Source organism: Phialemonium atrogriseum (assembly GCF_030411735.1).
Source record: "Phialemonium atrogriseum strain 8032-3 unplaced genomic scaffold QBC33scaffold_18, whole genome shotgun sequence".
In the NCBI taxonomy this organism is placed as follows: Eukaryota; Fungi; Ascomycota; class Sordariomycetes; order Cephalothecales; family Cephalothecaceae; genus Phialemonium; species Phialemonium atrogriseum.
Window position 1 is genome coordinate 34,439 of NW_026848155.1, and position 24,665 is coordinate 59,103.

General features: G+C 55.5%; 7 protein-coding genes across 7 annotated transcripts; 3 read left to right on the top strand and 4 right to left on the bottom strand.

Annotated features, from left to right (window-relative positions):
• Nucleotides 1–1,461: 1,461 nt before the first annotated feature.
• On the top strand, nucleotides 1,462–4,758 carry QBC33DRAFT_560514 (calpain-D; the record flags this gene model as incomplete). The annotated part of the gene is made up of 4 exons (XM_060430065.1): nucleotides 1,462–1,815; nucleotides 1,893–2,202; nucleotides 2,271–2,775; nucleotides 2,829–4,758. 4 exons carry the CDS (start codon nucleotides 1,462–1,464, stop codon nucleotides 4,756–4,758), a joined length of 3,099 nt encoding a protein of 1,032 aa, XP_060281804.1.
• Nucleotides 4,759–5,312: 554 nt separating this feature from the next.
• QBC33DRAFT_612178 (high-affinity nickel-transporter) lies at nucleotides 5,313–7,566 on the bottom strand. The gene is made up of 3 exons (XM_060432477.1): nucleotides 6,275–7,566; nucleotides 5,795–6,190; nucleotides 5,313–5,743 (listed from the first exon to the last, which is right to left on the bottom strand). Exons 1-3 carry the CDS (start codon nucleotides 7,071–7,073, stop codon nucleotides 5,685–5,687), a joined length of 1,254 nt encoding a protein of 417 aa, XP_060281805.1. The 5' UTR covers nucleotides 7,074–7,566; the 3' UTR covers nucleotides 5,313–5,684.
• Nucleotides 7,567–10,338: 2,772 nt separating this feature from the next.
• Nucleotides 10,339–11,280, top strand: QBC33DRAFT_560516 (endoglucanase-4; the record flags this gene model as incomplete). Its single annotated transcript, XM_060430066.1, has 1 exon — nucleotides 10,339–11,280. One exon carries the CDS (start codon nucleotides 10,339–10,341, stop codon nucleotides 11,278–11,280), a length of 942 nt encoding a protein of 313 aa, XP_060281806.1.
• A 192-nt stretch (nucleotides 11,281–11,472) lies between these two features.
• QBC33DRAFT_543302 (uncharacterized protein) lies at nucleotides 11,473–13,536 on the bottom strand. The gene has a single exon (XM_060428361.1). It carries the CDS (start codon nucleotides 13,402–13,404, stop codon nucleotides 11,485–11,487), a length of 1,920 nt encoding a protein of 639 aa, XP_060281807.1. The 5' UTR covers nucleotides 13,405–13,536; the 3' UTR covers nucleotides 11,473–11,484.
• Nucleotides 13,537–14,811: 1,275 nt separating this feature from the next.
• On the top strand, nucleotides 14,812–15,689 carry QBC33DRAFT_516482 (uncharacterized protein; the record flags this gene model as incomplete). Its single annotated transcript, XM_060426149.1, has 2 exons — nucleotides 14,812–15,076; nucleotides 15,157–15,689. The coding sequence occupies 2 exons, from the start codon at nucleotides 14,812–14,814 to the stop codon at nucleotides 15,687–15,689; spliced, it is 798 nt and encodes a 265-aa protein (XP_060281808.1).
• Nucleotides 15,690–16,842: 1,153 nt separating this feature from the next.
• On the bottom strand, nucleotides 16,843–19,328 carry QBC33DRAFT_543305 (uncharacterized protein). Its single transcript, XM_060428362.1, has 3 exons — nucleotides 18,953–19,328; nucleotides 18,649–18,881; nucleotides 16,843–18,588 (listed from the first exon to the last, which is right to left on the bottom strand). Exons 1-3 carry the CDS (start codon nucleotides 19,111–19,113, stop codon nucleotides 17,156–17,158), a joined length of 1,827 nt encoding a protein of 608 aa, XP_060281809.1. The 5' UTR covers nucleotides 19,114–19,328; the 3' UTR covers nucleotides 16,843–17,155.
• A 1,195-nt stretch (nucleotides 19,329–20,523) lies between these two features.
• Nucleotides 20,524–23,549, bottom strand: QBC33DRAFT_494763 (heterokaryon incompatibility protein domain-protein). The gene has a single exon (XM_060425534.1). The coding sequence runs from the start codon at nucleotides 23,341–23,343 to the stop codon at nucleotides 20,695–20,697; it is 2,649 nt and encodes an 882-aa protein (XP_060281810.1). The 5' UTR covers nucleotides 23,344–23,549; the 3' UTR covers nucleotides 20,524–20,694.
• Nucleotides 23,550–24,665: the final 1,116 nt, after the last annotated feature.

Sequence of the window (24,665 nt, forward strand, 5' to 3'; positions counted from 1 at the left end):
CTGTTGATCGCGAGAAACCCACTAGGAGCAGCATTATGGATGCCACCTCGTCCCGAGTCGTGTAATCGACCGTCGTTAAATTCCGTCCCCTACTTGCCGAACATTTATGCCAAGTGGCTCGAAAGGTACGGAGGCACTCCGTGCAGATATCAGCGAGGGGATGACTGGGATCATGCGGAACGGAGGGGGGTAATCGCTTGAAGAATGGCGAATCCGAATTTGAAGATCTCCACCTGACTTTGGATACCCATCTGGCCCGCAGCCGAGCGACTCCTCCCCCACCACGTAAGCAGACAAGCAGAGCTGCGATTCGCAATCCAGATTCCAGCGCCAGGCAGAGCCCCACCATTTGTGTGGGGTTACTGCCGCCCCAAGTACCATCTCAAAAGCCAACGAATGGAAGACACGCGCGCATGATGAACCCCAGATGGATCATCGGATATCGTGGCACAGCGCCATCACACGACGTTGTCAATTTCCATGTTCAAACAGACAGATTTTGGATTTGCACTCGGGACGGCGTCAAAATTGCCATTAGTGCCTACACAGGACGCAGTAACAGGATGGAGCCTGGAAGGCACGCGCTTGGGGCACGAGGCTGGGCGCTAGACCCACTGGGCCGCCACTTCGGGGACTTCCTGGACTTCGGGGCTTCTGGAGCCCTTCTGTCACCCTGAACCCTTCTTCCACCCCCCCAACCAGGGGTCCGGCTACCGACCTAGCGCCTACTCATTAATATTCCCGACTCAGCTGCAAGCCAGGCACAGCCTGGGCTATTGCCTATTGTGACCACCAACATGGGAGCATGGAGAACAAGGGTGCCTCTAGAACCAATCACGCAAATGGAGGCGAACGCCCGAACTTCAATGGCTGACTCAAGCCTCATTGTCGGTGAGTGGCCGTCCCCCCTTGTCTCCCCTGCCTGCGGGGGTGCCGGGGGTGATCAACGGTCAGCTTGAGGCTTCCTCCATTACCTATATACGGATGGCGTATCTTGAGCTGGGCAACATTGGCAACTTTCCCTCCTTTTGCTTCTCCCTTCCGTCCCTCCATCGACCCGCCGCCATACAGTCAGTCTTTCGTTGGGCGGTCAAGCTAAAATACGTTCATATACTCTTGAAGGGTTCCTACCTCTCGGAACTTCAGGGGCCGGTTTTTGTGCCGATCCCGTCTAGAACTATTGGTCCTCCTCCGCCACTCGGCACGGCGAAGCTAGGTAAAGTCTAACCCTCGGACACTCCTTTAAATGAGCCCCCTTCTTCATCCGACTCCGCTGACTCTCCTTTCCTGTAGCTTGACCTCCGCCTCCCTCCCTCGTCCCCCCTTCCCGGCTACCTCAGTCGTCGACGACGCCCTCGTTCTCGTCGTCCTCCAACCTAGGTTCTAATCCCACTTCAGCACTCGTTTCGCCATACCTGCTCTCCACCTGGGGATAGAGCTTCTCTCCAAATACGGACCACCATGCACGGCTACTCCTCTTCCTCAGAATCCGACGACGACTACCGCCGGAGGCGGCAGCCAGTCCCCGCGACCACCACCTCGACCGATGCGAAGAACAAGAAAAAGAAGCGCAAGCTGCCCCCGCAGCAGAGCATCAACCGTGTCTGGAAACGCTTCAGCAACAAGAAGTTCAACAAGGCATTGGCTGTGTTGCCCTTTGACCCCGTTCCACCGTCGACCGCCTCTGACCACGCCAATGAGCTGTTCAGCGCCGGATACGAGCGGGCGGCCGAGGAATGCCGCCGCAAGGTCAAGAAAATCATCCAGGAGTGTCGCCGAGTAAATATGCGGTACAGGGACCCCGGATGGGATCTGGTGAGTGTCGAGCAACGCAGTTGTCCAATAACTCCGGCCAATGGGCGCAGTGACTGACTCTTTGGACTGAAATATAGGACTGGGATCTCAAGATGGAGAAAGGACATTGTCTAAACAGCCTGGGCCGTACCAAGTTCGATCTCAGCCAGTCCGTTCTGATGAACCCCAATTCCCTTGTTCCCAAGGCCGTGAAGCGCGTCCATGAGATATTCGAGAAGCCCAAGTTCATGGAGAACCTGAGTGGCTCCGATGTTAAACAAGGCAGCTTGGGCGACTGCTGGCTTATCGCCAGCCTTTCTGGCCTTGCGAATGTCGAGGACGGCCTCAAGCGGATCTGTGTCGAGTACGACACTAGGATTGGCATCTACGGATTCGTCTTTTGCCGCGGTAAGTAGAATATTCCTTGGGCAGGTCCTTCCGTCTTTATTATCTGCTAACCTTCCCTCCCGCATCAGATGGCGAATGGATATACTCCATCATCGACGACAAGTTGTACCTCAAATCACCCTGCTGGGACTCACCCAGCATGCAGCGTGACTTGCTCCAGCAGATTGACCGCGAAGACGTTGAGCGTGTTTACCGCCAGACGTACCAGACAGGGTCAAAGGCGCTTTTCTTCGCCCAGTGCAAGGACCAGAATGAGACATGGGTGCCCCTGATTGAGAAGGCTTACGCCAAAGCACACGGCGATTACGCCTCTCTATCGGGTGGCTGGATAGGCGAGGGTTTGGAAGATCTCACAGGCGGTGTCACAACTGAGCTGCTTGCCTCGGACATCTTGGATCTCGACGGATTCTGGGAGAACGAACTGAGCAGAGTGAACGGAGAGTTCCTCTTTGGCTGCAGTACGGGTCTCCTCGATGGGGGATATGGCGACCGAGACGGCATTTCGGAAGGCCATGCCTACGTGATTATGGAGGCGAGGACACTAAAGGATGGCACTCGGCTCCTTAAGCTTAGGTAAGGCGTATCGACCATCCCCCCGAATTTGCAATGGCTGACGTCAAGAATAGGAACCCCTGGGGAAAGACCAAGAAAGGTATATGGGAAGGTGCATGGTCAGACGGCTCGAAGGAGTGGACGGCGGAGGTTCAGGAAGAGCTCGGCCACAACTTCGGAGGTGACAGCGTCTTCTGGATCTCGTACGACGATCTGCTGCGCAAGTACCAGCATTTTGACCGCACGCGCCTCTTCCGCGACCCGGATTGGCGTTGCTCCCAGCGCTGGATCGGCGTTGACGTGCCTTGGAAACCCCAGTTCAACGAGAAGTTCCAGATCAAGCTGACCCGCGAGTCACCCATGGTACTTGTCCTCTCGCAACTCGACAACCGCTACTTCAAGGGCCTCCATGGTCAATATAGGTTCCGTCTCCATTTCCGGCTTCACGAGCGAGATCGGCCTGGTGCCGAGGACTATATCGTACGCTCCCATGGGAACTATCTGATGGACCGCTCAGTCTCAATTGAGCTCCCAAGCATGCTCCCGGGCGAATACAGCGTGTTCATCAGCATAGTCGGCGAGCGAGACACGGGCGTGTCCAGCATCGAAGAAGTGGTCAAGCGCGAGTGCAAGAAGCGAGTCGAGAACGAGAAGTTCGCCCAGGTCGGTTACGCCTATGACCTGGCCCACAGCAAGGCCACCGCCCATCTCGAAGCCGTTGCCGCCCTGCGAAAGAAATCCGACCAGAAGAAGGCCAGTGATTCCCGTAAGAAGGAGCGTCACCGGCTCTGGGAGAAGAGGCACGTGACTCGGGAGATCAACAAGAAGCAGGGCCGGAAGAATAACAAGAAGCTCGAGGAAAAGAACGCCGCGCGCGAAGAGAAGCGGAAGAGGGAAGAGGACCTGAAGCCCAAGGATGTAGGCGTGCAGACTGAAGAGAAACAAGAGGAGGAGAAGCCTGAAGAAGAGAAGAAGCCCGAGGAGGAGAAGCCTGAAGAGGTAAAGCCCGACACTGGCAAAGACGACTCGCAGAAGGCAGATGATGTGGAGACTAAGGACAAGGACGAGGATGAGGATGAAACCAAAGATGACGACGAGACGCCCGAGGGTACTCCAATTCACACTCCGGCTGTGAGCCCTTTGGAGGAGAAGACGGAGGAAGAGGCGAGTGGGGAGAAGACCGAGACTGAAGAGAAGTCCGGCGAGAAAGCGGATGGTGAGGCCGCTGAAGAGAAGTCTGGTGAGAAGACAGAAGGGGAGGCGGTGGAAGAGAAGCCTGGCGAGAAGGCCGAGATCCAAGGCTCAGGTGATGCCGTCTCGTCCGTCAGCTCAGACGCCTCGGGCAGCCCCAAGGATACCCCCAAGAGTGAGGACTCGACACCAGCCACAGACGAGAAAAACAAGGCCAAGGTGCCTGTGCCACCGGCGGACGTGTCGACGGTCTCGGGGGCACCTCCTCCTGTATCGACGACAAAAACGGTCTCCACGACCACGACCACGACCTCGACTACAAGCAAGACCGCAACGAAGGCTGGGACGAGAACTACCGCGGCAAAGAAGGGACCCAACATGTACGTTACATCCGACGGTGAATCGTCTGCATCTCCCATCGAGGATTGGGAGGAGCTCTACAGCAGCGACAACATGACTCGAAAGCCCCGCATGCCCCAGCCGCCACCGCCGCCAGGCACCGTGCTCCAGAGCAAGTACGGCGACGAGACGGAGGACGAGAACGAGCCGGACCCGTGGAACGCCATCTGCATCGTGGGCGTCCGGGTCTACTCCAAGGACGAGGACCTGGAGCTCCGCGTGGTCATGGAGGGCGGCGCGCTGGAGGAAGGGGGCATGGGCGAGAAGGGCGAGGCGGATCTCGACAACGCGCAGGCGAACGCGGGAGGGCAGCGGGGCCGCAAGGAGAAGGAGGACGAGACGCCCAAGGACGAGGGAGGGTACGAAGGCGACAGTGAGGTCGAGGAGAAGCAGAAGAAGAAGAGGGGGGCCTAGGGGCGGGCAGGCTCGAACATGAGTCTACTCGACATCCCTGGTAACTTTCCCCTCGCTGCAAACCCCACCGGGTTGCCAGTGAAGGCGAGGAGGATGTGAGAAGTTGCTAGAAAGAATGGTGACGATAATGCGTGGACGCAGAAGAACACGCACAGAGCACATGACGATCAGCATATGATCACAACTCCAACAACACAGACACGACGTTACGAGGCGCCAACTGAACGGTCAATTAGAGGCATCAGAACTGTTTTTGCGTATATTATTTGGCTTGGATAGAACTGACATTGGCTTGGTCCTGCACGTTTGTACTGGTTTCTTGGCTACGGTTGTTTTGGAATATGATAACCACCAGATCGGATATTGACTTGTTCCTCGGATCAGTATGGATACCATGCGGTTATTTCCTCTCCGTTCTATCTGCGCAGCAGAAGCTCCCTATGGGCCTGAACTAGCCAATGATATATAGAGATATTAATGCAAGATCACCACTATATTCTCCCCCGGCGATATCTCGTTGACTGTAACCCAGGTAGATTGCTCCTCCTCTCAACAGCGAGGCGATCCCCGTGACCGGATAGCGCCGGATTCCGAAACCGCGGCGGGGCAGGCCGGGAAGTGGGGACTGGGCTTTCCCTCCCTTTTTGGCCCCCTTTCTCCCTTGGGGAAACCGATGGCCTAGACTCGGAATATCTGGCCAGCGTGGACAGGACTGCGTTCTCCGCAGGGGACGTCGCTTTATCCCTTAAAGGAGCAGGGGAGATGTCTGTCGAGGCCAAGGTTGATTGGGGTGATGACCGAATGATCATCGCATTTTGCCTACATATGTACGGAGTACCTACATAAGGCCTTTTAAGTACGACTGCAAGTTAAGGAAGGCTCGTGCTGCAGCGCGTTTATTGTGTCAAAAAGTCCCTTGAGACTTGTTAGGCCGCCGGCCGCTCGGAAATATTCTCCAGGGCCGATTTGCGATCCGGAGCCGTCCCTGCCGCTTCTATTGGTGTCGCGATTCCGAGAGCCCCGTCGCTATCGCGACCCGAAGCCTCGGCAAGGCCGGGCGCGGCCTCCTCTGATTCGTCCGAGGCCACGACGGCGCCGCTGTTTCTCCTGTCCATCCTCCTCCGCCACGGCTTGTAGACGACGACGGAGCCGAGGCCGACCAGCAGGAACAGGCCGCATATGCTCCCGCCGATGATCTCGAAGTGGTCGCCGATGGCGCTGACGCCGTCCCAGAACGAGCCCTCGGGCTCGGCGACGTTCTCCACCAGGGTCAGCACCTGGATGATGCCGATGAAGGCCGCGACGAAGACGGTTATGCCGGTCAGGACGATGGAGTAGTACAGGATCGCCACCGTGTCCCTCGCGAATGCCTTGTTCGTGTAGAGGGCCATCATCAGCGCCCCGTCGGTGGTGTCTAGGAGGCACATGCCGGCTGCAGACGCGGTTAGAGCACGAAAAGCAAGAGACAACCCCCTCCACACCCCTTAACAAGTCTTCCGCGGCGGACTTGACTTACCGGTAAACAGAATCGGAAAGATCAATATCACCCAGATATTCGTCCCCTGTGCGCCCTGGATACCCGCGATGCCGAGGATGGCGATCTCGGAGCTCGTGTCGAACCCGAGCCCGAACAGCACGCCCAGGGGGAACATCTTCCAGGGGCGATCGACGATCTTGAACACCTTCCGGAACACCGTGGCCATGCACCCGGCGGCCTCGAGCCTCAGATGACCCGCCGCGCCACGGCCGCCATCATCATCGTCGTCGTCGCCCGCCCCCTCGGCGTCGCTGGACCCGTCGCGCACGGCGCGCTGCAGGGCCAGCTCCTCCTTGAGGCTGCGGACGAGGCGCCAGAGGACCCAGCCGTTCCCCGCGCACAGGAGCAGCAGGAAGGCGGCCGAGACGCTGGTGCCGATGATGCCGCCGACGCGCTGGAAGTTGTCGAAGCGGTCGCGCAGGGCGCCCGAGGTGGCGGCGACGACGACGCAGGTGACGACGACGATGGTGGAGTGGCCGAGGCTGAAGAAGGTGCCGACCGAGACGGGCCGCTGGCCGGCGGCGATCAGGCGGCGCGTCATCAGGTCGATGGCGCTGATGTGGTCGGCGTCGAGGGCGTGCCGGAGGCCGAGCGTGTACGAGAGCACGGCCGAGCTGATCAGCTTGGGGTTGTAGCGCAGCACCACGCCCGACGCGGCCCAGACGACGAGGTTGACGACTATCAGGAGCCCGATCAGCCGGAGGGCTGGCACCGGGATGGCTCGGAGGAAAGGGGGGACGTTGAGCTTGGGAGAGCGGAGGAAGTTGAGACGAGCCATTCCGCCAGTTGATGGGGGGGCCTGCCTTGCGCCCCTAGGTCCTGGGATAGCCGACGAGGGGAGCTGAACTGGGGGCAGCAGTGGTTGTGAGAAGAGTAGAGGGGGGAGGAAGGAGGAGGAGATGTTGTTGGAAGAGGGGAAACAGAAGAGAAGGGGGAAAACGGGTAGACACCGATTCCCATCATGACGGTACTATCCTGTGGGGTTCGGGTTTCTGCTTGTGCTAGCTACTCCTCACCCATTGAGACCCTATTGAACCCCCCACATAGCGCGCCCCTCCATGGTGGCCCTCCATGGTGATAAGCTTATCGATGGGGGAATGCGAGCGTTGCCCAATTCTGTTGTGTAACTACACCTCTAATGTTGGAAACCTCCGCATTGGCCGGCCAGGAGGAGCGGGGAAGACGACAGCGCCTGATTGGGAAATAACTGCAGTTTTGAAGGGAAAGAACCCTCACCGTTCTCAGCTTTCTTATTGCTCTGCTCGCTGTCGTTCAGGTCTATGACATAATGAATCTGACAATAGCGGTAATTAACATTTTTGCATCCAAGGCTTAACTTGCATGCCCCACAATACTAGTACCGTCCCGCATCCCGACCTAGTGGATCCCAGTCTCGAATTGCTGTGTATTTAGCCAATGGCACAATAGCTTTTCTTGCACTTGGGTGAAACCAGGACTCTGATAACATCAAGTACGCAAAAGTTTTTTTTTTCTTTTTTTCTTGCATGCACTTCCCACCGGCATGACACATAATAACCTTACTAGGAAGCCGATAGCGAGATAAAAAGCAAAGCCGCATATGGTCCAGCCGGCGTCGGCAAAGAAGGTGGTTTGTTTGTCTTGCGGTCTCAATTTCAACCAGACAGTCCCCGTTTCTTAGAGAATTGCGGCCCCGACCAATCCAAAGAGACCGGCAGAAAACGCCGCAGGTATTCACAAAATTCTGAGGAGGACCCGCTTGTGGTATTTCAACAACTGTAGCTGGGACACATAGCTCTCTCTACTATGTAGTTCTCAATCAAGCCTGCCTTTCCACAACAAAAGCGAAGGGTGGGTACACCGTCTCTGGGCTGCCGAGCGGCAATAGTTGGATAGTTGGCAGGAAAGGCCGGTTCCGAGCTGCAGCTGCATAGGAGAAGGTTGCTTTCTTCTAATTAGTGATTGTTCGGAGATGAAACCGGTGGATTACAATAGTCACATGGCATCAAACACCCGACAAGTTCCGTTGACAAAGTAAAGCCAAGGGTTTTAGCACAACCAAACAGAAACCCTCTTGGAAGGGAAGTCGGATGGGAACATCAAGAGGGGAGCCTAACCTCAAGGTAAAGACAGCCGCACCCTTGCAACTTTCCTCCGAACTCGAGGGATTTGTTAGTACCATTGCTCTTAGATCAGTCAATACAGATGCACGATTCCATATTTGAAGTTGAACCCAGCTTATTCATGCGGGAAATTTTTGCTTGAAGGAACTAGTTAAACGATCTTCCTCTTCCCTCCGCAGCGGTAATTACGAAACACATAGCTTCAGTCCCTCCACTACACAGTTGCCACTGGACACGATGAGTCAGAATGAATTGTAATCCTCAACCACTTAGCTGCTGTCCCGACGACGAGACACCACACGCTAGCTTGTACTTCCACACTCCCAATCTGTCACTTGGTTTGGAGAGTAAGAGCCAATCCTACGGAGTAGAGAGGTTTTAGGTTGACAGGTTCTATTCTAGGTTAATAGGTCAGTTCTCAGTCAGTTCAACACCAGGCGATTGTCACCTTGTCATCCTTAACTGAACCTCTTTGACATGACGGCTGCTGGTCAAAGTATGTGCATAGAGAGCAGTGAAGAGAGAGTGAAGCTCCTGCTTCCTGATTTACCTCAGACTCATCCAAGGCCCATCCGATAGTTCATACTTCCTTTGAATTTAACTAGATGCTGCCTTGGAAGTGGACTGAAATGTCAATAGACTACAAGATGCAACCGCAATGGAGCTCTCCGGACCTGCAGACATGACGTTGGTAGTTACTGCAAGAAAGCTGACAGAAGTATTTCTCGCTGCTGGAATCGAATCGCGAAACCCTTGGGAGAGGTGATCACTGTTCTCGTCGCATTTCTTAGCCCTCAATTTGAAGAAGTCTTTAACACCGACGATCTAGGCGTTCTATCCATCCATCACTCGTCCTATGAGCCGCATACTCTGGGGTAATAATAACAGAGCGTGATAGTTCAGGCAAACGATAATCCCTGGCAAGGAGAAGACATATTACCTGGGGTGGTCTTGCCTGAAGACATCTCATTGGCCAATCTCAGCATGCCAGTCGAACTTATAGCCATGTTTTACGGATGAAGCCCCAATCCTCCCCTAATCTCGACCTGGTTTATGACGGCGTCAGGTTCTCCCCTCGACGAACATTTCGGGCCCGGACCGACAGGTTGCACTTCCAGGGATGGATTTGCACAGCTGCAGCATCGGTGCCGATCATCCACGGCGATCTCCCCTCGCGGCCGATACGTGTCCCCTTTCTCATGAATGCAACGAGTGCATCCGTATCCGGGTTAGAATTGCGGGCGAATTGCGGAGAATCCTTGCCGAATGTGGAGGATGGCTGTGCCGGCCGGCTCGCAGCCTCCGAGATCTTTCTGGAAGCCCCGAGGCAAGTTAATTGAATCCCCCACACTTGGGGATACGGCCTATTTATCCGTGATGGCTAAGACGGCAGATCATATGCGAAGCAATAGCATTTAAACTGCCTCACCCGTCCTGCGATCTACATGCGCTTGATGATCTTTGTTCTGCAGGATCCGAGGTAGGTTGGCCAAGATCGTCTCTCGGGTTCATTTGTTTCTGACAACCTTTCCCCGGCTTCACTTTATCCTTCACCACATAAACTGCCCACCCTCAAGTTTATCCTGGCTATATGCCGCCTAGTATGTCGTGCTGGACCCGGAATTCTCGTTTGCCAACGTTGGTCTCCGAGATGATTCCGCATATGAAAGACGGAGAAGCACCCAGACCTTCTTCCCGTCTCAATTTGTTTCCGGGTATCCGGTGACGACGATCTCTATAATTACTTGGGTAGATAAGGAGCAATTAATCCCCTTAGTACATGCCCTTATTCTCCTCATCCCGCCCCTTCTCATCCCGTCCCTTCTTGGCAATTGCCCAGATCTCGGAAATCGAACATTTGATCGAACATTTGAGAGTGAAACTTCAGAGCAAAGTCAAGCGTCTGATCTGCCCAATCTCTTCCCACCAGCCCAGGCCAGCATGGCGCGCCTCGCTTGGGCCGCAGCATTACTGGCCTCCAGCCCAGCCCGGCTCGTCGCCGCGCACTCCCACATCAGTTACATCATCGTCAACGGCCTCGTCTACCCGGGGTTCGACCCCAAGATCCCCGACAACGCAGACAACGTGGTCGGGTGGTCCACCACCGTGGCCGACGACGGCTTCGTACCGCCGTCCAACTACACCACCCCGGACATCGTCTGCCACCGCGACGGCGCCCCCGCCAAGGCCCACGCGCCCGTCCGCGCCGGCGATAAGATCCACATCCAGTGGAACGGCTGGCCGCAGTCGCACAACGGGCCGGTGATGTCGTACCTGGCGTCGTGCGGCGGCGCCGCCGACGGGTGCGCCAGCGTCGACAAGACGCAGCTGGCCTTCTTCAAGATCGACGACAGCAGCCCCGCGCTGCTGGGGCAGCCCGACGGGCCGCCCGGGACCTGGTCGACCGAGGTGCTGATCTCGCACAACAACAGCTGGCTGGTGGGCCTTCCGCCGGCGCTGGAGCCGGGCGCCTACGTCCTGCGCCACGAGCTTCTGGCCCTGCACTACGCCGCGCAGCCCGACGGCGCGCAGAACTACCCGCAGTGCATCAACCTGTGGGTCATGCCTCCCGACGCGAACGGCACGGCGGATGCCACCGGCGCCGTCGTCGTCGGGGAAGACAGCGGCGGCGTGCGGGCGCAGGAGCTGTACGGCGCGCACGACCCGGGCGTCGACATCGACATCTACAAGAACCTGACGACGTACCAGATCCCCGGCCCGACGGTGATCAGCGGCGCTGCGCCAGTGGTGCCGTCGAGCCAGTCGCTGAGCCTGTCGTCGGCGGCCGGGACGCCCGTGTCGGTGGTGGCGGCGGCGACGGCGGTGGCGTTCCCGGCTGGGACGGGGGTCGTCGCTGGGGTGGCGGGGAGAAGATGGGCGTGATACGTGCGCCTAGAATGGTTGATTGGGGTCAAGATGGGGAGGAGAGTTTCTTTTTCTCTGTGTGTACATATTCTCGTCCTATGGGTGGTTCTCCATCAGGGGCTGCCAGGGCTGTACATGAATCACGCATTATATAGAGGTGCTCACAACTTTGTTTATGAATTTCCCAATCTTTTCGGGCTTAATGTTACCCACAATTGCTATTTACAAGTCCTCCCCGCTGTCAGGTAAGTAGCCATACATGCTGCTTCCTTCCTCCTCATCAAAATCGAATGGATCATCTGCTCTAGAATACAGGACGGCGCCATCTGGGAGGACAAGCTGTGCCGGATTCAAATCCCACGATGCTCCAAAGAACTGACCGATGCTAAAGTCGTGCCGTTCATTGTCTTGCGCCCTGGCCTTCACGAACTCGCTGAACATCGCCCCGAAGGGCACTGCCTCCGCTACATCGCCCTCCTCTCTATCCCAGTCTTCGAAGTCCTCCAAAGGTTCGGTCCCGTACGACACAAGGCCGCTTCTGTGAATAAACTTCCAATTCTCGGTGGGAAAGCTGCCAGGCGTGCCCTGAGGGACGGGCCAGTAGTAGATTTCAAAGGCCTCGCCCCTGCGAGCGAGCCGGCCGCAGCACCAATTTGGCGCTTCCAAGTGCTGCGTATCCTCGCTATCGACCGATGACGCCGTTGATTCAACAAAGTTGGGTGGACCGCCGGGGTAATATGTTCTATGCGCATACTCCCAACCAGGGGCCACGTATTTTCTCGTGACAACATACCTGGGAGTCCTGCTATCCGACCGATGCAGATCTTCCCAAGGGCGCCGATCGGTCTCCTTGTTGACGAAACGTAGAAGGGACGATTCCGATACTATCTTCCTGACACCCTGGTCGTCGTCGTCCTCCTCAAGCTGCAGAGAATCTAACTTCAGACGTGGGATTGCCCCCATTGCCTCCACGGTTTCCCATCTAGTCTCGCAGGCCTTCAGAGATAGCCGCCTCAGGGTGTGAGCGTGCTCGCGTACGAATTGTAAGAAGGACGCACGATGAACTTCCATGTTGGCGAGGGCCAGGGTTTGCAGATTCTCCCAGGGTACGGAACCTTCAACGACCAACAGTGCCTTTCCAATCCCGTAATTCCGGATAACAGTGTGCTCGTGACAGAGCCGGAGATGCTGGAGCGACTTTGCTGAGTGAAGCCACTTGCTGAACGTCGATATTAGGTCCGATCCAAGGCTGAGAGTGTACTTCGCGGCGGTAGATGGTCTGTCTGGGATTTTAGACCAGTCGAGGCATAGGTCGATTGAGGTGAGACAGTCGAGACGGGGTGAAGCCGAAGCGGAAACCAGATCCTGCAGCGTCAAGATGCTCTCGAAGATATTGTGGTCCGACCAGTATAGGCTTGTCACAGTCGAGCCCGGGCGTGCCATGGCCGGGAACAAGAAATGGAAAAGGCCGTCTCTCCGGATCGAGCCATTGCCCAAAGCTTGCAACGTCCCAGCAGTGATGGGGTATCCGTCATCGCAGAGGACCCGGTCCTGTGGCATCTCCTGCGATATGAAGGTTCTGAGCTTCGGCATTGAATCAAGTGCAGAGACAAACGCCTCCGAGAACCCGGAGATGGCCTCGGCAAGCTTGATCTCGGACTCTTCACGACTGGCATCACCATCGTCAGTTGGGACACTGGGGAGCCACAAGACAAGGGGAAGCCAAAATAGGTTGGAAGCCCGGGATTCCATTTCGGGGACAAGATTGTCGATATAGTCACCTTCTTCCAAGGTGAAGCTTCCAAGTCTGCCGAGGCGGTCGAAGAAGCTGGAACCTTCGTCGGGCGCCAGTTCATACCATACTATCTCCCTGACGTGCTCGGCCAGGTGGGGGCGGCTAGCAATTTTGAGGAACGCATCGCGGTCTGAGATCAGCTTGCTCAAAGGCACGCGCCGGAAGACCAGAGGGGTTGCGATACCCTCAAGGACCCTGCAAGTGAGGCGAAGTTCCTTCCTATCGGATTGGTCAAGTTCATAGTCTGACAAGATTTCTGCCAGTATCTCGAAAGGGAGCCCAGTAAGCACAGAGGCGCGTGCTGGGGCCTGGGGGGCGTTTGCTGCGCTGGACGAAGGTGAAGCCATCGTAATGACAGTGTGAGGTGATGTCCCAAGAACCAAGCAGTGAGTAGGATAATCCCTATTGGTGATCTAGTGAAGACGAGGGCACCATTCCAACAGTAGATATCATTGAAGTGGAAAGGACGAAGATTAGAGTTGGTCGGCAGTAGGCAACAATAGGTACCTGGGGCTGCATGCGCCTCGGATCGTAATAACCTAATTCCACCAAAGAGAGCTTAATGGACTCGGCACCGAGATATCTTGGGAGAAAGACTAGGTATTTACTGCAACGGTTCAAAAATTATGGAGAAGGTATACGAAACGTTTCTTAGGCCCTGTATCGTCATACATAAAGAGGGAAGAAGGAAACAGGCAATATCAGCTGGAATATTTAAATAGGCATTTAATGAAGTGACGAGCTGAGCACGAGCCACCCCCTTTACCCCTTTTCAAACAGTCATTGATCTGTATGTACGTGAGGTGAGGATGTTAGTTCTGATGTCCAATCATAAGTAACGTCTCTTTATACTGAAATCGCCCAATTTATTTAGTCGACAGTGACATTTGTTTTCCGTCTGGTCGTACTACCAAAGGTAATCAAGATCAGTGGCGGGAGAGCATCACCTAATATATCTTCACAGAAGCGATGAAAGCAGCCTAGTTTGCAGCAATCAAGGCTATGTCACTCCATGTGGTTGCTTTCTAGGTCTTTAGCTTACTGGGGTTGAACGCGCCAATTGTATGGGGGGAGAATGCTTGGGTCTCTGAATGCTCAAAGCTTCCGAATGTCTCCAGCACTGCTCGCAGAAGCCCTGGTGTCAGCTCTTAGTTCTTAGCTTGCAAGACTAGATTAAGGAACGCCTCTTCCACCATGCCACTCTTGTGACGGCCTGCTTCCTCCCCTTGGCTTGATGTTGATCGCCGAGTAAGGAGACAACCACGTCCTAGACTATACCATGGTGAAGAGTTGGTTTGCTATGTTGTGGGTATATCAATCGGGGCCTGCGGTTTGGTCCCTACTCTTACTCATCCGGTAGTAACCGATTCTCCTTGTTCATGGCAGTTGCGAAAACCCAACTTGGCAGCATCTAGACAAGGGCTCTCTCAGTTGCAGCGGTTGAGGAAGTACAATACTATGTACCCCCGTACGCATAGAAGTAGGTGGCTTGGGTCCAGCCGCAAATTTACTTCCACCCTGTTCGTGTGATTGGCGGGCCCAAACATCAGAAACGCCATCGTCGTACAGCTGTCGCCAATCCTGGCGAGCTCGTGCAGCGGAAAACTCTTGGCATTCAATAGCTCATTTTACTCATCAGACCCCCCTTGTTTTTGTTGATTGCTTCGCACCTTCGCCAATCCTTCCGCGTCTTCCCATGACATATGCGCACACCAGAAACCTCCTGGTTAATCCGTTTCCCATTCGGTCCCAAGATGGTTTTTCTGTTTCTTTTCCTGTTGCTACCATTTATGAGACCGACTTCGAATGCCGACTCTGCGGACGAAATATTCGGCAACTTTATTCACCCCCCTGCCATCATAGAAGATGACATCTATGGCGACAACTTGATCTTCAGGCTAGGGGACGTTGAAGAGCTTCGCTGGACCACGGATTGGGACTCATACAATCTACGACTCTACCAGCGGGATATTATGAACGGTAACACTCCGTTCACCGCGCCTGGCACAACAATCTTCAGTAATTTCAGCACCAGCTTTGCTTATTTCCCTCTCTTATAGTCATCCTATACCAAACAATTTGTCTAACGTTGTCTCAAGGCAAGCCCCAGAACCAAGCAGAGCCAGGCGGGTTGAACTGGACGGTCCAGACTTATACCTTCGACCTTGACATCTCCCCGGTATTCATCCTTGAAATCGAAAACTCGGCGGGCGACTCGGGTTTCAGCTCTCACTCCTTCAACATCAGTAGTAAACGGCTTGTTACTTCGACCGCTCCGCCTACACCTTCATCCAAACCGGAATCACCAACCACTGACGCTGGGTCTGCGTCAGGCCTCGACCTTCGCCTTCCCCTCGGTCTTGGCCTCGGCCTTGGCATTCCCCTTGTTGCGCTCGCCAGTTTTGTCCTGGGATATTTCGTCTTCAACCTTTGCGGACGCCTCCCCAAGGAGGAGGCAGAGAAGCCTTCACAACGACAGACATCGCCTCATGGTAACCAACCGCCGTACGAAATTGGGAGTGGTCAGCCGGCCGTAGCATTACAGGAAGAACCAATCTACTATGAGGCAGACCCGTCGGCAGCTCGGCTATCGGAACTGCCTGGGGAGCAAGGCCGCAAAGGGAGCGTGTAAATATTGTATCTATCATAGTGCATCTCAGGGTTATGCCTCGAAACGATGTCGGTGAAGGCTGAGGCTTCGTCACTCCCTATGGCGGCCGACAAGCCTGGCAGGAGTGGCCCTCCTCGGCGAGCAGGCATTCGCAGTCAGGGTTACAGTTCCGCGAAACTCGCCGCTGGGGCAATTGCCCGCCACTCCGACACATGCACGGGGCGTCTGAGTGGCTTCCCACTCTGAGAGGACCAAACCGGTGGAAGGCAGCAATCTCCAATTGTATAAGGTACGGCACAAGTCAGGTCCCCATACTGTCCAGTGTCCCATATTTTGTCTGGATCCGTCACTCCTCGCAGTCCCAACGCGCTCGATATCCCCACATCAAAGCCCATCCACTACCGATCATAAAGTGCCTCTATTTAAGCAAAATTTTACCTACTTGTGCTGGCTGTCTTGGTGGACTCACCCCTTGCCTCAACGTTCAAGCCTAATTGCACTCTTCCTCCGGCACCCTCGACGCAGCTCGAGAGAGGCACTGTCGCCTTCGCCGCCTCGAGCTTCGTTGCCTACATCCTACACTGGGTTCGGCCAAAGGGTGTCAAAGCGATTCACGTCGTCCAGCCAAGGGTGACGAAGGGTGATCCGGGCTGGGCAAGCCGTGCGGAAATATTCCCTCAAGCCGGACCTACGTACATCTAGCTCGGCTACCGACCGCCGGTCGCCAAGGAGGAGTATCAGGGCCCTCTCCCTATTCCGAACGACAGCGTGCATCCTGTCCCTTTTCCCGGTTCTGACGAAAATAGGGGGCCCGCTTCTGGCCCAGTTGAGCGGCTCTCCGAGTTCTTCCACGCGAATGACGAATTCCTAATGATGGTTTTTGGTTCCGTAATCAGTGGTGTTCTCATTGGCGGCCTGCACTGCCTGGCGTGGAATTCACCTTTCCCCACCGCCGGTGAGCAAGTCGCGTGGCGCGTTTGCGCGATTCTGACCGCGACCATCCCAGTTGCTGCTGCCATCCCAATCTTTGTTTGGGTGAAGATGAACCCCCGGGGAAACGATGGAATCCACGAGGAGGGTGCCGGGCAGAAGAAGTCGAATACAGGAAGGATTATTAAACATCCTTTTATCCTGAAATCTCCCAACGGTGACAAGTGTTTTCCGTCTGATCATACTACGGTAACCAAGATCAGTGGCGGGAGAGCATCACCCAATATATCTTCTTGGCATTCTCAGTCAAAGGTACTATTTGGATAGTTTAAAAGAACGCTGAGCTTATGTCATAGAAAAGGAAGAAAAATGTCATCTCATGTCACAATAGCAACCTACATGCTATGTATCAACACGAACCAAGACGGTGTCCTGGTGCATAGCGAATCCTCGAATCCAGTCCACAAATACCTAGCAGAGAGCAGTATGACAAACGGAATCCTCGAGAATGGGCGGAGACGCCACTTCCAACTGACCGGCCAGACCTTGCAAAGACGTCAGTCCTCCTGAGTAATCGACCCTGTTACAGCTGGCGTCGCGGCCAGCGCGACCGGGGAAAATTGCACAAATTCGGCCCAGGCATCTATGTCGACTGCAAAGTTGGCGCTCCCGGGAGTCGACGGAAATAGCCGCTGGAGAGATATAATCGGGCTGGCGGCTTGTGAGGGTGCCGCGAGCGGAATGGCTCCAGGAGTAGGCGCGGGGAGGCTTCCGGCTCGCGGGATCTGGGAATCATCCGCGGCGACTCTGTCGATGGGAACTCGCTTGGAAATGGCCTTGCAGAGTGACTCGAAGCGTCCCGGGACATGATAAATGATGAAATCAGAAGGACGCTCATTGCGCATGAAAGCCGCGTGTGCTTGACCTAATAGGCCCCACACCCCATCCCAATCTTGGACTCTGGTCTTGTGCTCGGCATACCACAGCAGGCGGTGGAGCTTGACTTCGACACAGACTTCATATCCAATGTGTACGATGCTCTCTTGAAATGCATTTTCAGCATCCTCGAAATTGCCAAGAAGGGAATGGTACACTCCCAACAGAGCCTGATATCTCCCATGTTGCAAGAGTTCCATTTCTCGCTTAGCCTCGGAGCTTGTGATGTCAGAACTCTCAAGAACCCGGAGTTTCTCGCGCAGCTGATCTGGAGGGCCATCTTCTAGGTGCATGAGGTTGCGGAGGCCTGACGCGCCCCTCAGCCGCGGTATCTCATCTGGCTTCAGTATGTCTGTCCAAGAGGAAAACTCCTCGCCCAACTTGGGATCGATCTCCAGATCCACAACGTTGGCGTGTCGGAAGGCCGAAATTTGGGCTGATAGCTTTCTAATTTTGGGATGCCCCAGTCCCAGAATGGGCTCCCAGATTCGCAGGACTCGCTGATGCACTACCAGCCGCCCATAGTATCGAGCGTCTATTTTCAGCGCAGCTAACGTTTTGTCCAGCTCCGTCACGTCTCCGCCCTTGGAATGGTCATTGGCGTAGCGCTCCCTCTCACGCATTAGGAAGTGAGAGATTAAAGTGGTAATTCTTGCAACAAGGCTCTGCGGACAGCCGGCATAGTTTGCTGCTTCCATTATCAAGGTTACAAACTCCAGCGATACGGCGACCGAGTGAGAGTAGCAGGGTAACTGAGAAAGCAGTTTAAATTTCTGGCTTGCTTCAGTATAGTCGCCGTCCAAGGCGTCCTCTGCAGCCGAATCCTCAAGACGGCTGATTGCTGGCCACGTAAGCGGGGTGGTGGTGATTCGACTAGGTTGCGAGGACGAAAGAGAGTCTAACTCAGCAGAGCCGAAGTTGATAAAAGCACGGTTGACGGACTCATTGAATACCGGAACCCTTTCTGCGTAGCTGGGGGCCTGTCCACGGTTGCCCACGCTTGGCGTCTGGTTGCCATTCGACGGGGTTTGGTAAACAATGTTGGGCGGCGTACCTTGTTCCCCGTCTCGTCAGCATTTTGTCGTATCCTCCCTAAACGAGCCTTTAAACTCACCAGATGACTGTGACATCAAGTCCATGGAGCATCCGAAACGCTTTTGATAGGCATCCAGCTTCTCCTGAGGAACTTCTCGGGGTGATCCGTCACCATTTCCGCGGATGAACTTGGTTTCTCGGCCCAACTGATCTTGCCGTCTGGCTCTGATACGCGCCATTTTTTTCATCTCGGCGCTGGGGATGTTCTTGAAGAAGCCCCACCCATCAGTCTTCCTCTTCAGTTGCCTCAGTCTGCGTATTCCGTCGAGGATAAGTAAACGGGCTAGTTTCTCATATGTGCGGTTCAACACTTGCACACTCACCCGACGTCAAGGCTGTAACGGTCTGCTAGGATGACGGAAACTTGCTCGTGGGTTTTTTCCTGGTCTAGGAAGAGCTCCCGGATGACCTCTTTGTGCTCATTCCATATGTGAGATCCGATTCGCTTGTACGCTCGGCGCCCGTGAGGCTGCGCAGAAGCCATTTTTCAGGGGTTTGAGGAATGAAAGTCTCGAGTTGCAACAATACTCTGAGCCTGAGTGTTCAAGAACAGGAATGGGGCCGTTCAAGTAGCGTCCAATGTTCGAAGAGATCTGGACTTTCAAGGTGTGCAGTCGTGGGTCGCGGTCACTCTAAATCAGGCGACCGCAACCCTCAGCCTCACCATGACAAAAGTGACATTCGGCAAGAGCCGTGAGGCCAGCCCAATGGAAGCCCTCGCATACCCTGTCCACCAATGCTGCAAGCAAAAGTGACATTTAAACCCCTGTCGTGTGGATCGCGCACCAATTCGATACTTAGGTACCTACCTACCTACCTAAGCACTCGTATGCCTAAGGTACCTACAGTACTTACCTAGGTAGGTACCTACCTATGTACTACAACCCCCGACCCAACCATGGATTCTATCACACTGCATGCCCGTCTCCAAGCCCCCTCGGGCACCTTGAGAATATACATGGGTACCTAGGTACCTAAGGTACGGTAGGTACGGTGAGCAGAAGTTGCCGCTCTGAATGTCACTTTTGAATGTTTCCATTTGGATTACCATGTAGAGGTAAACTATGTGTTGCTGCCGTCTTCAAGGCCATCTCCATCAGCTCGCACAACTGGCAAAAGTGACATTTCTACACGCATAGTCATCGTGCGGGATATGTCGTGGGAATCAGCCCTCTTTTTCTATATATACCAATCCTCCGAATGCCTTGGATTCAACCACAAACAGCCTTTGCGGGTGAGCAGTGCTCAATACACTTGAGCATCCAAGGAGCGTATTCTTCCAGTTTCACTTGTTCATGATACTAATAACCCACTCTCTTTTCTTCGCCCATGAATTCCTCGCCTCCTGCTCAAGCCATCTCCCTGAGAGACAGACCAATTACCACCATGTCTCTACCCAACAGTACCGTCCAGCACGGAGCTGATACCGGAAACCCTGGCAAGGTCCAAGAGACCACGTCGGTGAGACTCGTCCAAAGTGGCACGCATCAATGGCTTCCCCAATTGACCCCAGTCAGAGCATACATGACGGCAGCAACGAGGGTGAACGAGTCTCCGCCCTGCCCAACATGTCTCCCGTCCACCTCGTGATACCTCGCCATGGCCACGCTACCCAAGCGCCATACCCTCAAGATGCGAAGGAACTCCCGTCTCCTGTTGGAAGCTGCAAGGATTCATTGGAGCCCCAAGGAAAGACACAGACAGTCCCGAGGAATGACCACACGCTGGCCTCTTCACAACACACATTGGCGACCATCTCAGAAGCGATGCATGATATGGAGGGATACAACCCCATGGATCGTTGGGAAGAGGAGAAGTTTGAAGATCAACCTTGGCATGGCTTAGAAAGACTATAGACTCACATACAAGGGGGCGTTGGGATGAACATCATGCTCTCCGTTGTCGATATTGGGACGGCTTCGGTAGGAGAACGGCGTCGATTCCTCAGTGGAGAACCTTAGGGAGTAACAGGGTTATGGATCCTGCAATTGACAGCGGCCCAATTAGTTCACTTTTGCTCAGGGGCCACAGTCACTTAATTTACACTGCTTCCCAAACCCCGTTTTCAACCCAGCCGAATCCGCCGCCTCGTCCTAGGCACCCCACGAGCAAACGCGGCCAGCACGTCGTCCCACGACCCGGTGCCCCTCTGCCTCTCCTCCTCCGTCATCCCCGTGCTCTGATCCAGCCACCTCATCTTCAGCTCCCGATTGGCGCCCGTCCCAACCTTGGCCCCAACCTCCGCCAGCGCGTCCGCCTCGACGCCCCTCTGCGCCAGCGTGATCGGGTTTGCGGCCTTCCTGCCCCTCCACCGCGCCGCAGACGCCCGCAACTCGACGATGCCCACCCGCTCCGCCGTCGCGTCCCCGTCAGAGTCGACGACGAGGATGGTGATGCGGTGCGGCGCCGCATCCGGGCCCGTTGGCGGTAGGATGATCCCCGTCCACGTCTCGCCGAGCAGGCGTTCCGCCAGGCCGGGGAACTCCCGGACGTCTCTCGTCAGGCAGAGCGGGACGTACGCCTTGCCGCCGGCGGGGTTCTGCGCCGAGGGGCCGACGTCGATGGTCCAGAAGTAGTCACCATATAGGCCCGGATACGACCTCGTCCCCGGGAACAGGGTGAAGTACGGCTCGTGCGTGTCGTTGTCCCTGAGCGTCGCGGGACGGTCTCGACTGTGGCCCCACGCGATGCCCGAGTCCTCGAACCGCAGATCCACGGTCCAGGCGTCGATGTGGACGAAGCGAGACAGCGCAGATGGGGCTTTGACATGTAGTATGTCGGTGAAGCCCGCGTGCGAAGGCCACGGCACCACCCAGCCGCCCTCGAGCTCGGCCCAGAGTCCTATATCGCTCTCGGAGGCGTCGGATCGGATGTCCTCGGCCTGCTTGAGAAGGCTGGGCGAGTATTGCACCGAGAACTGCCAACCGGTCCAGGACCAGCTGGGAAACCCAGCGCGTCGGGTGCCTGGTAGGTTGATGTCCCAGCAGAGCCCGTGGAGAAACCCATCCTTGCAGCTCCGCCGACCGAGACGGGGGGCTTGGTCCCCTCCGGTAGTCGTCGTCGGCGAGGCTAATATGGGGACTCCCTGGTAGTGGCGGATCGGATCTGGGAGGTCCTCGAAACACTGCAGAACGCCGAGAAAGGCGTTCAATTTGTCCTCTTCGAACGTGAGCTTGCGTCGGCTGTAGTCCTGGATGCAATCCAGCAGCTTTGACTCCGTCAGTAAGACATGGGCTTGCGGGAACGACGGGTTGGGCGCGTTCCGGAGGGCTCGGATGGGGGGCGCCTCGTTGAGATGCTCGGAACACCACATGCCACTGCATTCAAAGTACATGCCGTGGTCGGTGAAGAAGACGCGGCGGCGGGAGAAGATGGCTTCCTGATATGTCCAGGCCCTCTCGAACCACTTGGAGCGGGTGATTTTCATTCTGAAGTGGTCACGAGTCAGTGAGACCCTTGTCAGGGTCAGGTCGCCGACTATCACGGGCGGCGTCACTTCTCGAGTCCGGCCGGAACCGATTCCGGGTAGTCCGGCAGCCGAATCGTCGCCGGCGGTAGCGAAGACGGTGAACTGGGCCGCGCTGTACACCCTGGCCATGGATCGGAACTGTGCGTGCTTTATCTCGCGATCGTCCTGTGCGATGCAGTACTTATCGACCCAAAGGTAGCGCAGACCTGCTTCCGCCGTGACTGCGATGGCGTCCTCGACAACGGCAGGGAGAGTTCCGTGCCTGAAGCTCCCTCCTTGGTCGACGACATTTGGAGGGTCGTTTGCTACGCCCCAGACGTAGCTGAGGGCCGAGAACCTGCATCGCTCTGGCGGCTCCACAACGCGTCTAGTCTCACAATCGATGACCTTGAACAAGGGGATGTCATCTGTGGAACCCCGGACCCTGCAGAGCGATGTTGTATCGTGCTCATCCTGGCAATACTGCAGCCATTCCCGGAGGATGCCGAGATCGATCCGCCGGGCGTCGACGACGCGACCGTTGATGGCCCGGAGATGCCCTGGATCCCGGTCCGAGGCATCGCAGATGAAATCCGGATTGTTCTGCGATATCACGTCCCGGAGCTTGCCGGCGGCAGCGTCCCTTTCGAGAAACACGCCGAGCACCACGTTGTCGACGATATTGGGCAGCTCAATGGGGAGCGCGCCGTAGACATCGAACAGCGTGCAAGCGGGGAAACCCCACAGGCAGTAGCTGTCGTCCTTGGGTGGTCCCGATGAGTACCGCGGGTCAACATGCGGATGTGGTGTTCTGACGGCTGCAAATAGCCGACACAATGGGCATGATGACAGTCCCCATTTGGCCGTTTCCTTCCCCAGGTGGGCGACCAGGCTACCATCTCTGGAAGCCGGCTTGGCGGCGAAGATCTTGGCAAAGTCGATCCGCTTGCACCTCCCGCACAAGTCGTCCGAGGCTGTAGTCGCGCGCCTTTGTTGTTCCAAAGCTTCCATCCGGGCTGAGAAAAATCGACTCGTAGCAGTCATCTTATTGGGGGCGAACAAGTCCTCGTCCAGAAATTTCTTTGCGACCGTACACAAGTCGTCGAGGCTGTGCGCCTGGAGGAGGGCAGAAATGGCCTCATCATTCCCATGTTGCTCAATGAGCTTGCGGATGGCCTTTGGTTTTCGGATGCTCGAATTGGCCCCCGTGAAGATTCCAAACAACGCGCGGTAAACCGCATGCTCGTCTGGAGGTTGGTTGGTCATGCTGTGCGGTTGTGGCTCGATAGCCCCCAGGTTTTCTTTAGTAATTAAGAGACGTTCTTGACAAGTTGATAGATTCTAATCAACAGGCAAGCCCAACTCCAGAACCTTACTGTTCTATAAATAACTCGTTCCTAGAAGGAAAAGAGGGGTGGGTTACTTCAAGCAGGTTCTGGCTAACTGTAATTAGCAAGGAGGTTTTCTCGTTTGATTACAGTGGGCAAGAGCGGTTACCAGAACATAAATAGTCGCTTTGCAGACTAGTAAGACGGAATCGCAAAACTCCGTCTCGGCTCCCTACCAAGAGCATGAATGGAAAAGAAAGGGGAAGTGACACCAACAACAGATTATCCGTACACATAGGCAACTCCTCGCTATAGCTGAATCCCACGCCAGTTATAATTAGATTGAATAAGGAAACGCATCTTCTGAAGACAAACCCGCAGAATTCGATGTAAAACCCTGCCAACTATGGCGCTGAGAGTAAACAGGGAAGGAAGTAATGCAGTGGGTGGCCCACCCACTTTTTGTTGTCTTTGGCATTGAACGTTCTCAATGTCATGGGGAAACCAAAGATTTTCAAGTACTCTTTCTGTTCAATCTAAATACCCTTCTCACACTGGCTTGCACCCTTCGAAACTGGCCATGTACCTGCGACATGTCAAAGCTACGCATGACGGGAGCCTGAACTGGGCTGTTATCGTCTCCCTTCAATGATGGGGTCGAGTGGATCTTTGCCTCCAAGTTGCTTGTCAGTGAGGTTGCTACTTTAACGTCCGTTTGGGGGCATAGCTTGGTCCCAGTGCCTGAGGTCTTCACGTACAGGTGAGTGTGCTTTTCGCAGAGTATGTATTCTGGATGGTTGTTGATCTTGTATAATAGTGACTCGCGTGGATATCAGAGCGCCTTACCTGCTGATGAGCAAAGCTATCGGGCGTCCCCTCTCAGGATACGACTGGTGGCGGCAGGCCCATCCGCAATCCAAGTTGTCATTGTTAAACCTTCCGGCCGATCTCGAAAGAAGGCAGAGAGAAACCATGAGCCAACTGGTATGTACCCGTCGGAGGAGGGGTGTATTGGGCGTCTGAACCACGGCTAAGCAATATATCCAGGATCATGAGCAAACGAACTACCGCCCTAATGGAGCCTATCTCATCCCCTCGCCACCCGGTTCGCCAGCTTTCTACAATGACGACGAGATAGTCTCTCTTTTCACGTAGATCGACAAGTTCATCATCGTGCTGTGCTATTTCACCACCTGATGCCATCCTGGGGGGGGGGGGGGGGGGGGGGGGGGGGGGGGGGGGGGGGGGGGGGGGGGGGGG

Coding starts and splice junctions, on each gene's coding strand:
- QBC33DRAFT_612178 (XM_060432477.1), bottom strand. CDS start 7,073: ATGGCTCGTCTCAACTTCCTCCGCTCTCCCAAGCTCAACGTCCCCCCT. Junction 6,191..6,274: donor CTTTCCGATTCTGTTTACCG/GTAAGTCAAGTC, acceptor CCGCGTCTGCAG/CCGGCATGTGCCTCCTAGAC. Junction 5,744..5,794: donor CGGCCTTGCCGAGGCTTCGG/GTCGCGATAGCG, acceptor TAGAAGCGGCAG/GGACGGCTCCGGATCGCAAA.
- QBC33DRAFT_543302 (XM_060428361.1), bottom strand. CDS start 13,404: ATGGCTTCACCTTCGTCCAGCGCAGCAAACGCCCCCCAGGCCCCAGCA.
- QBC33DRAFT_543305 (XM_060428362.1), bottom strand. CDS start 19,113: ATGGCTTCTGCGCAGCCTCACGGGCGCCGAGCGTACAAGCGAATCGGA. Junction 18,882..18,952: donor CGTTACAGCCTTGACGTCGG/GTGAGTGTGCAA, acceptor CGGAATACGCAG/ACTGAGGCAACTGAAGAGGA. Junction 18,589..18,648: donor CTTGATGTCACAGTCATCTG/GTGAGTTTAAAG, acceptor ACGGGGAACAAG/GTACGCCGCCCAACATTGTT.
- QBC33DRAFT_494763 (XM_060425534.1), bottom strand. CDS start 23,343: ATGACCAACCAACCTCCAGACGAGCATGCGGTTTACCGCGCGTTGTTT.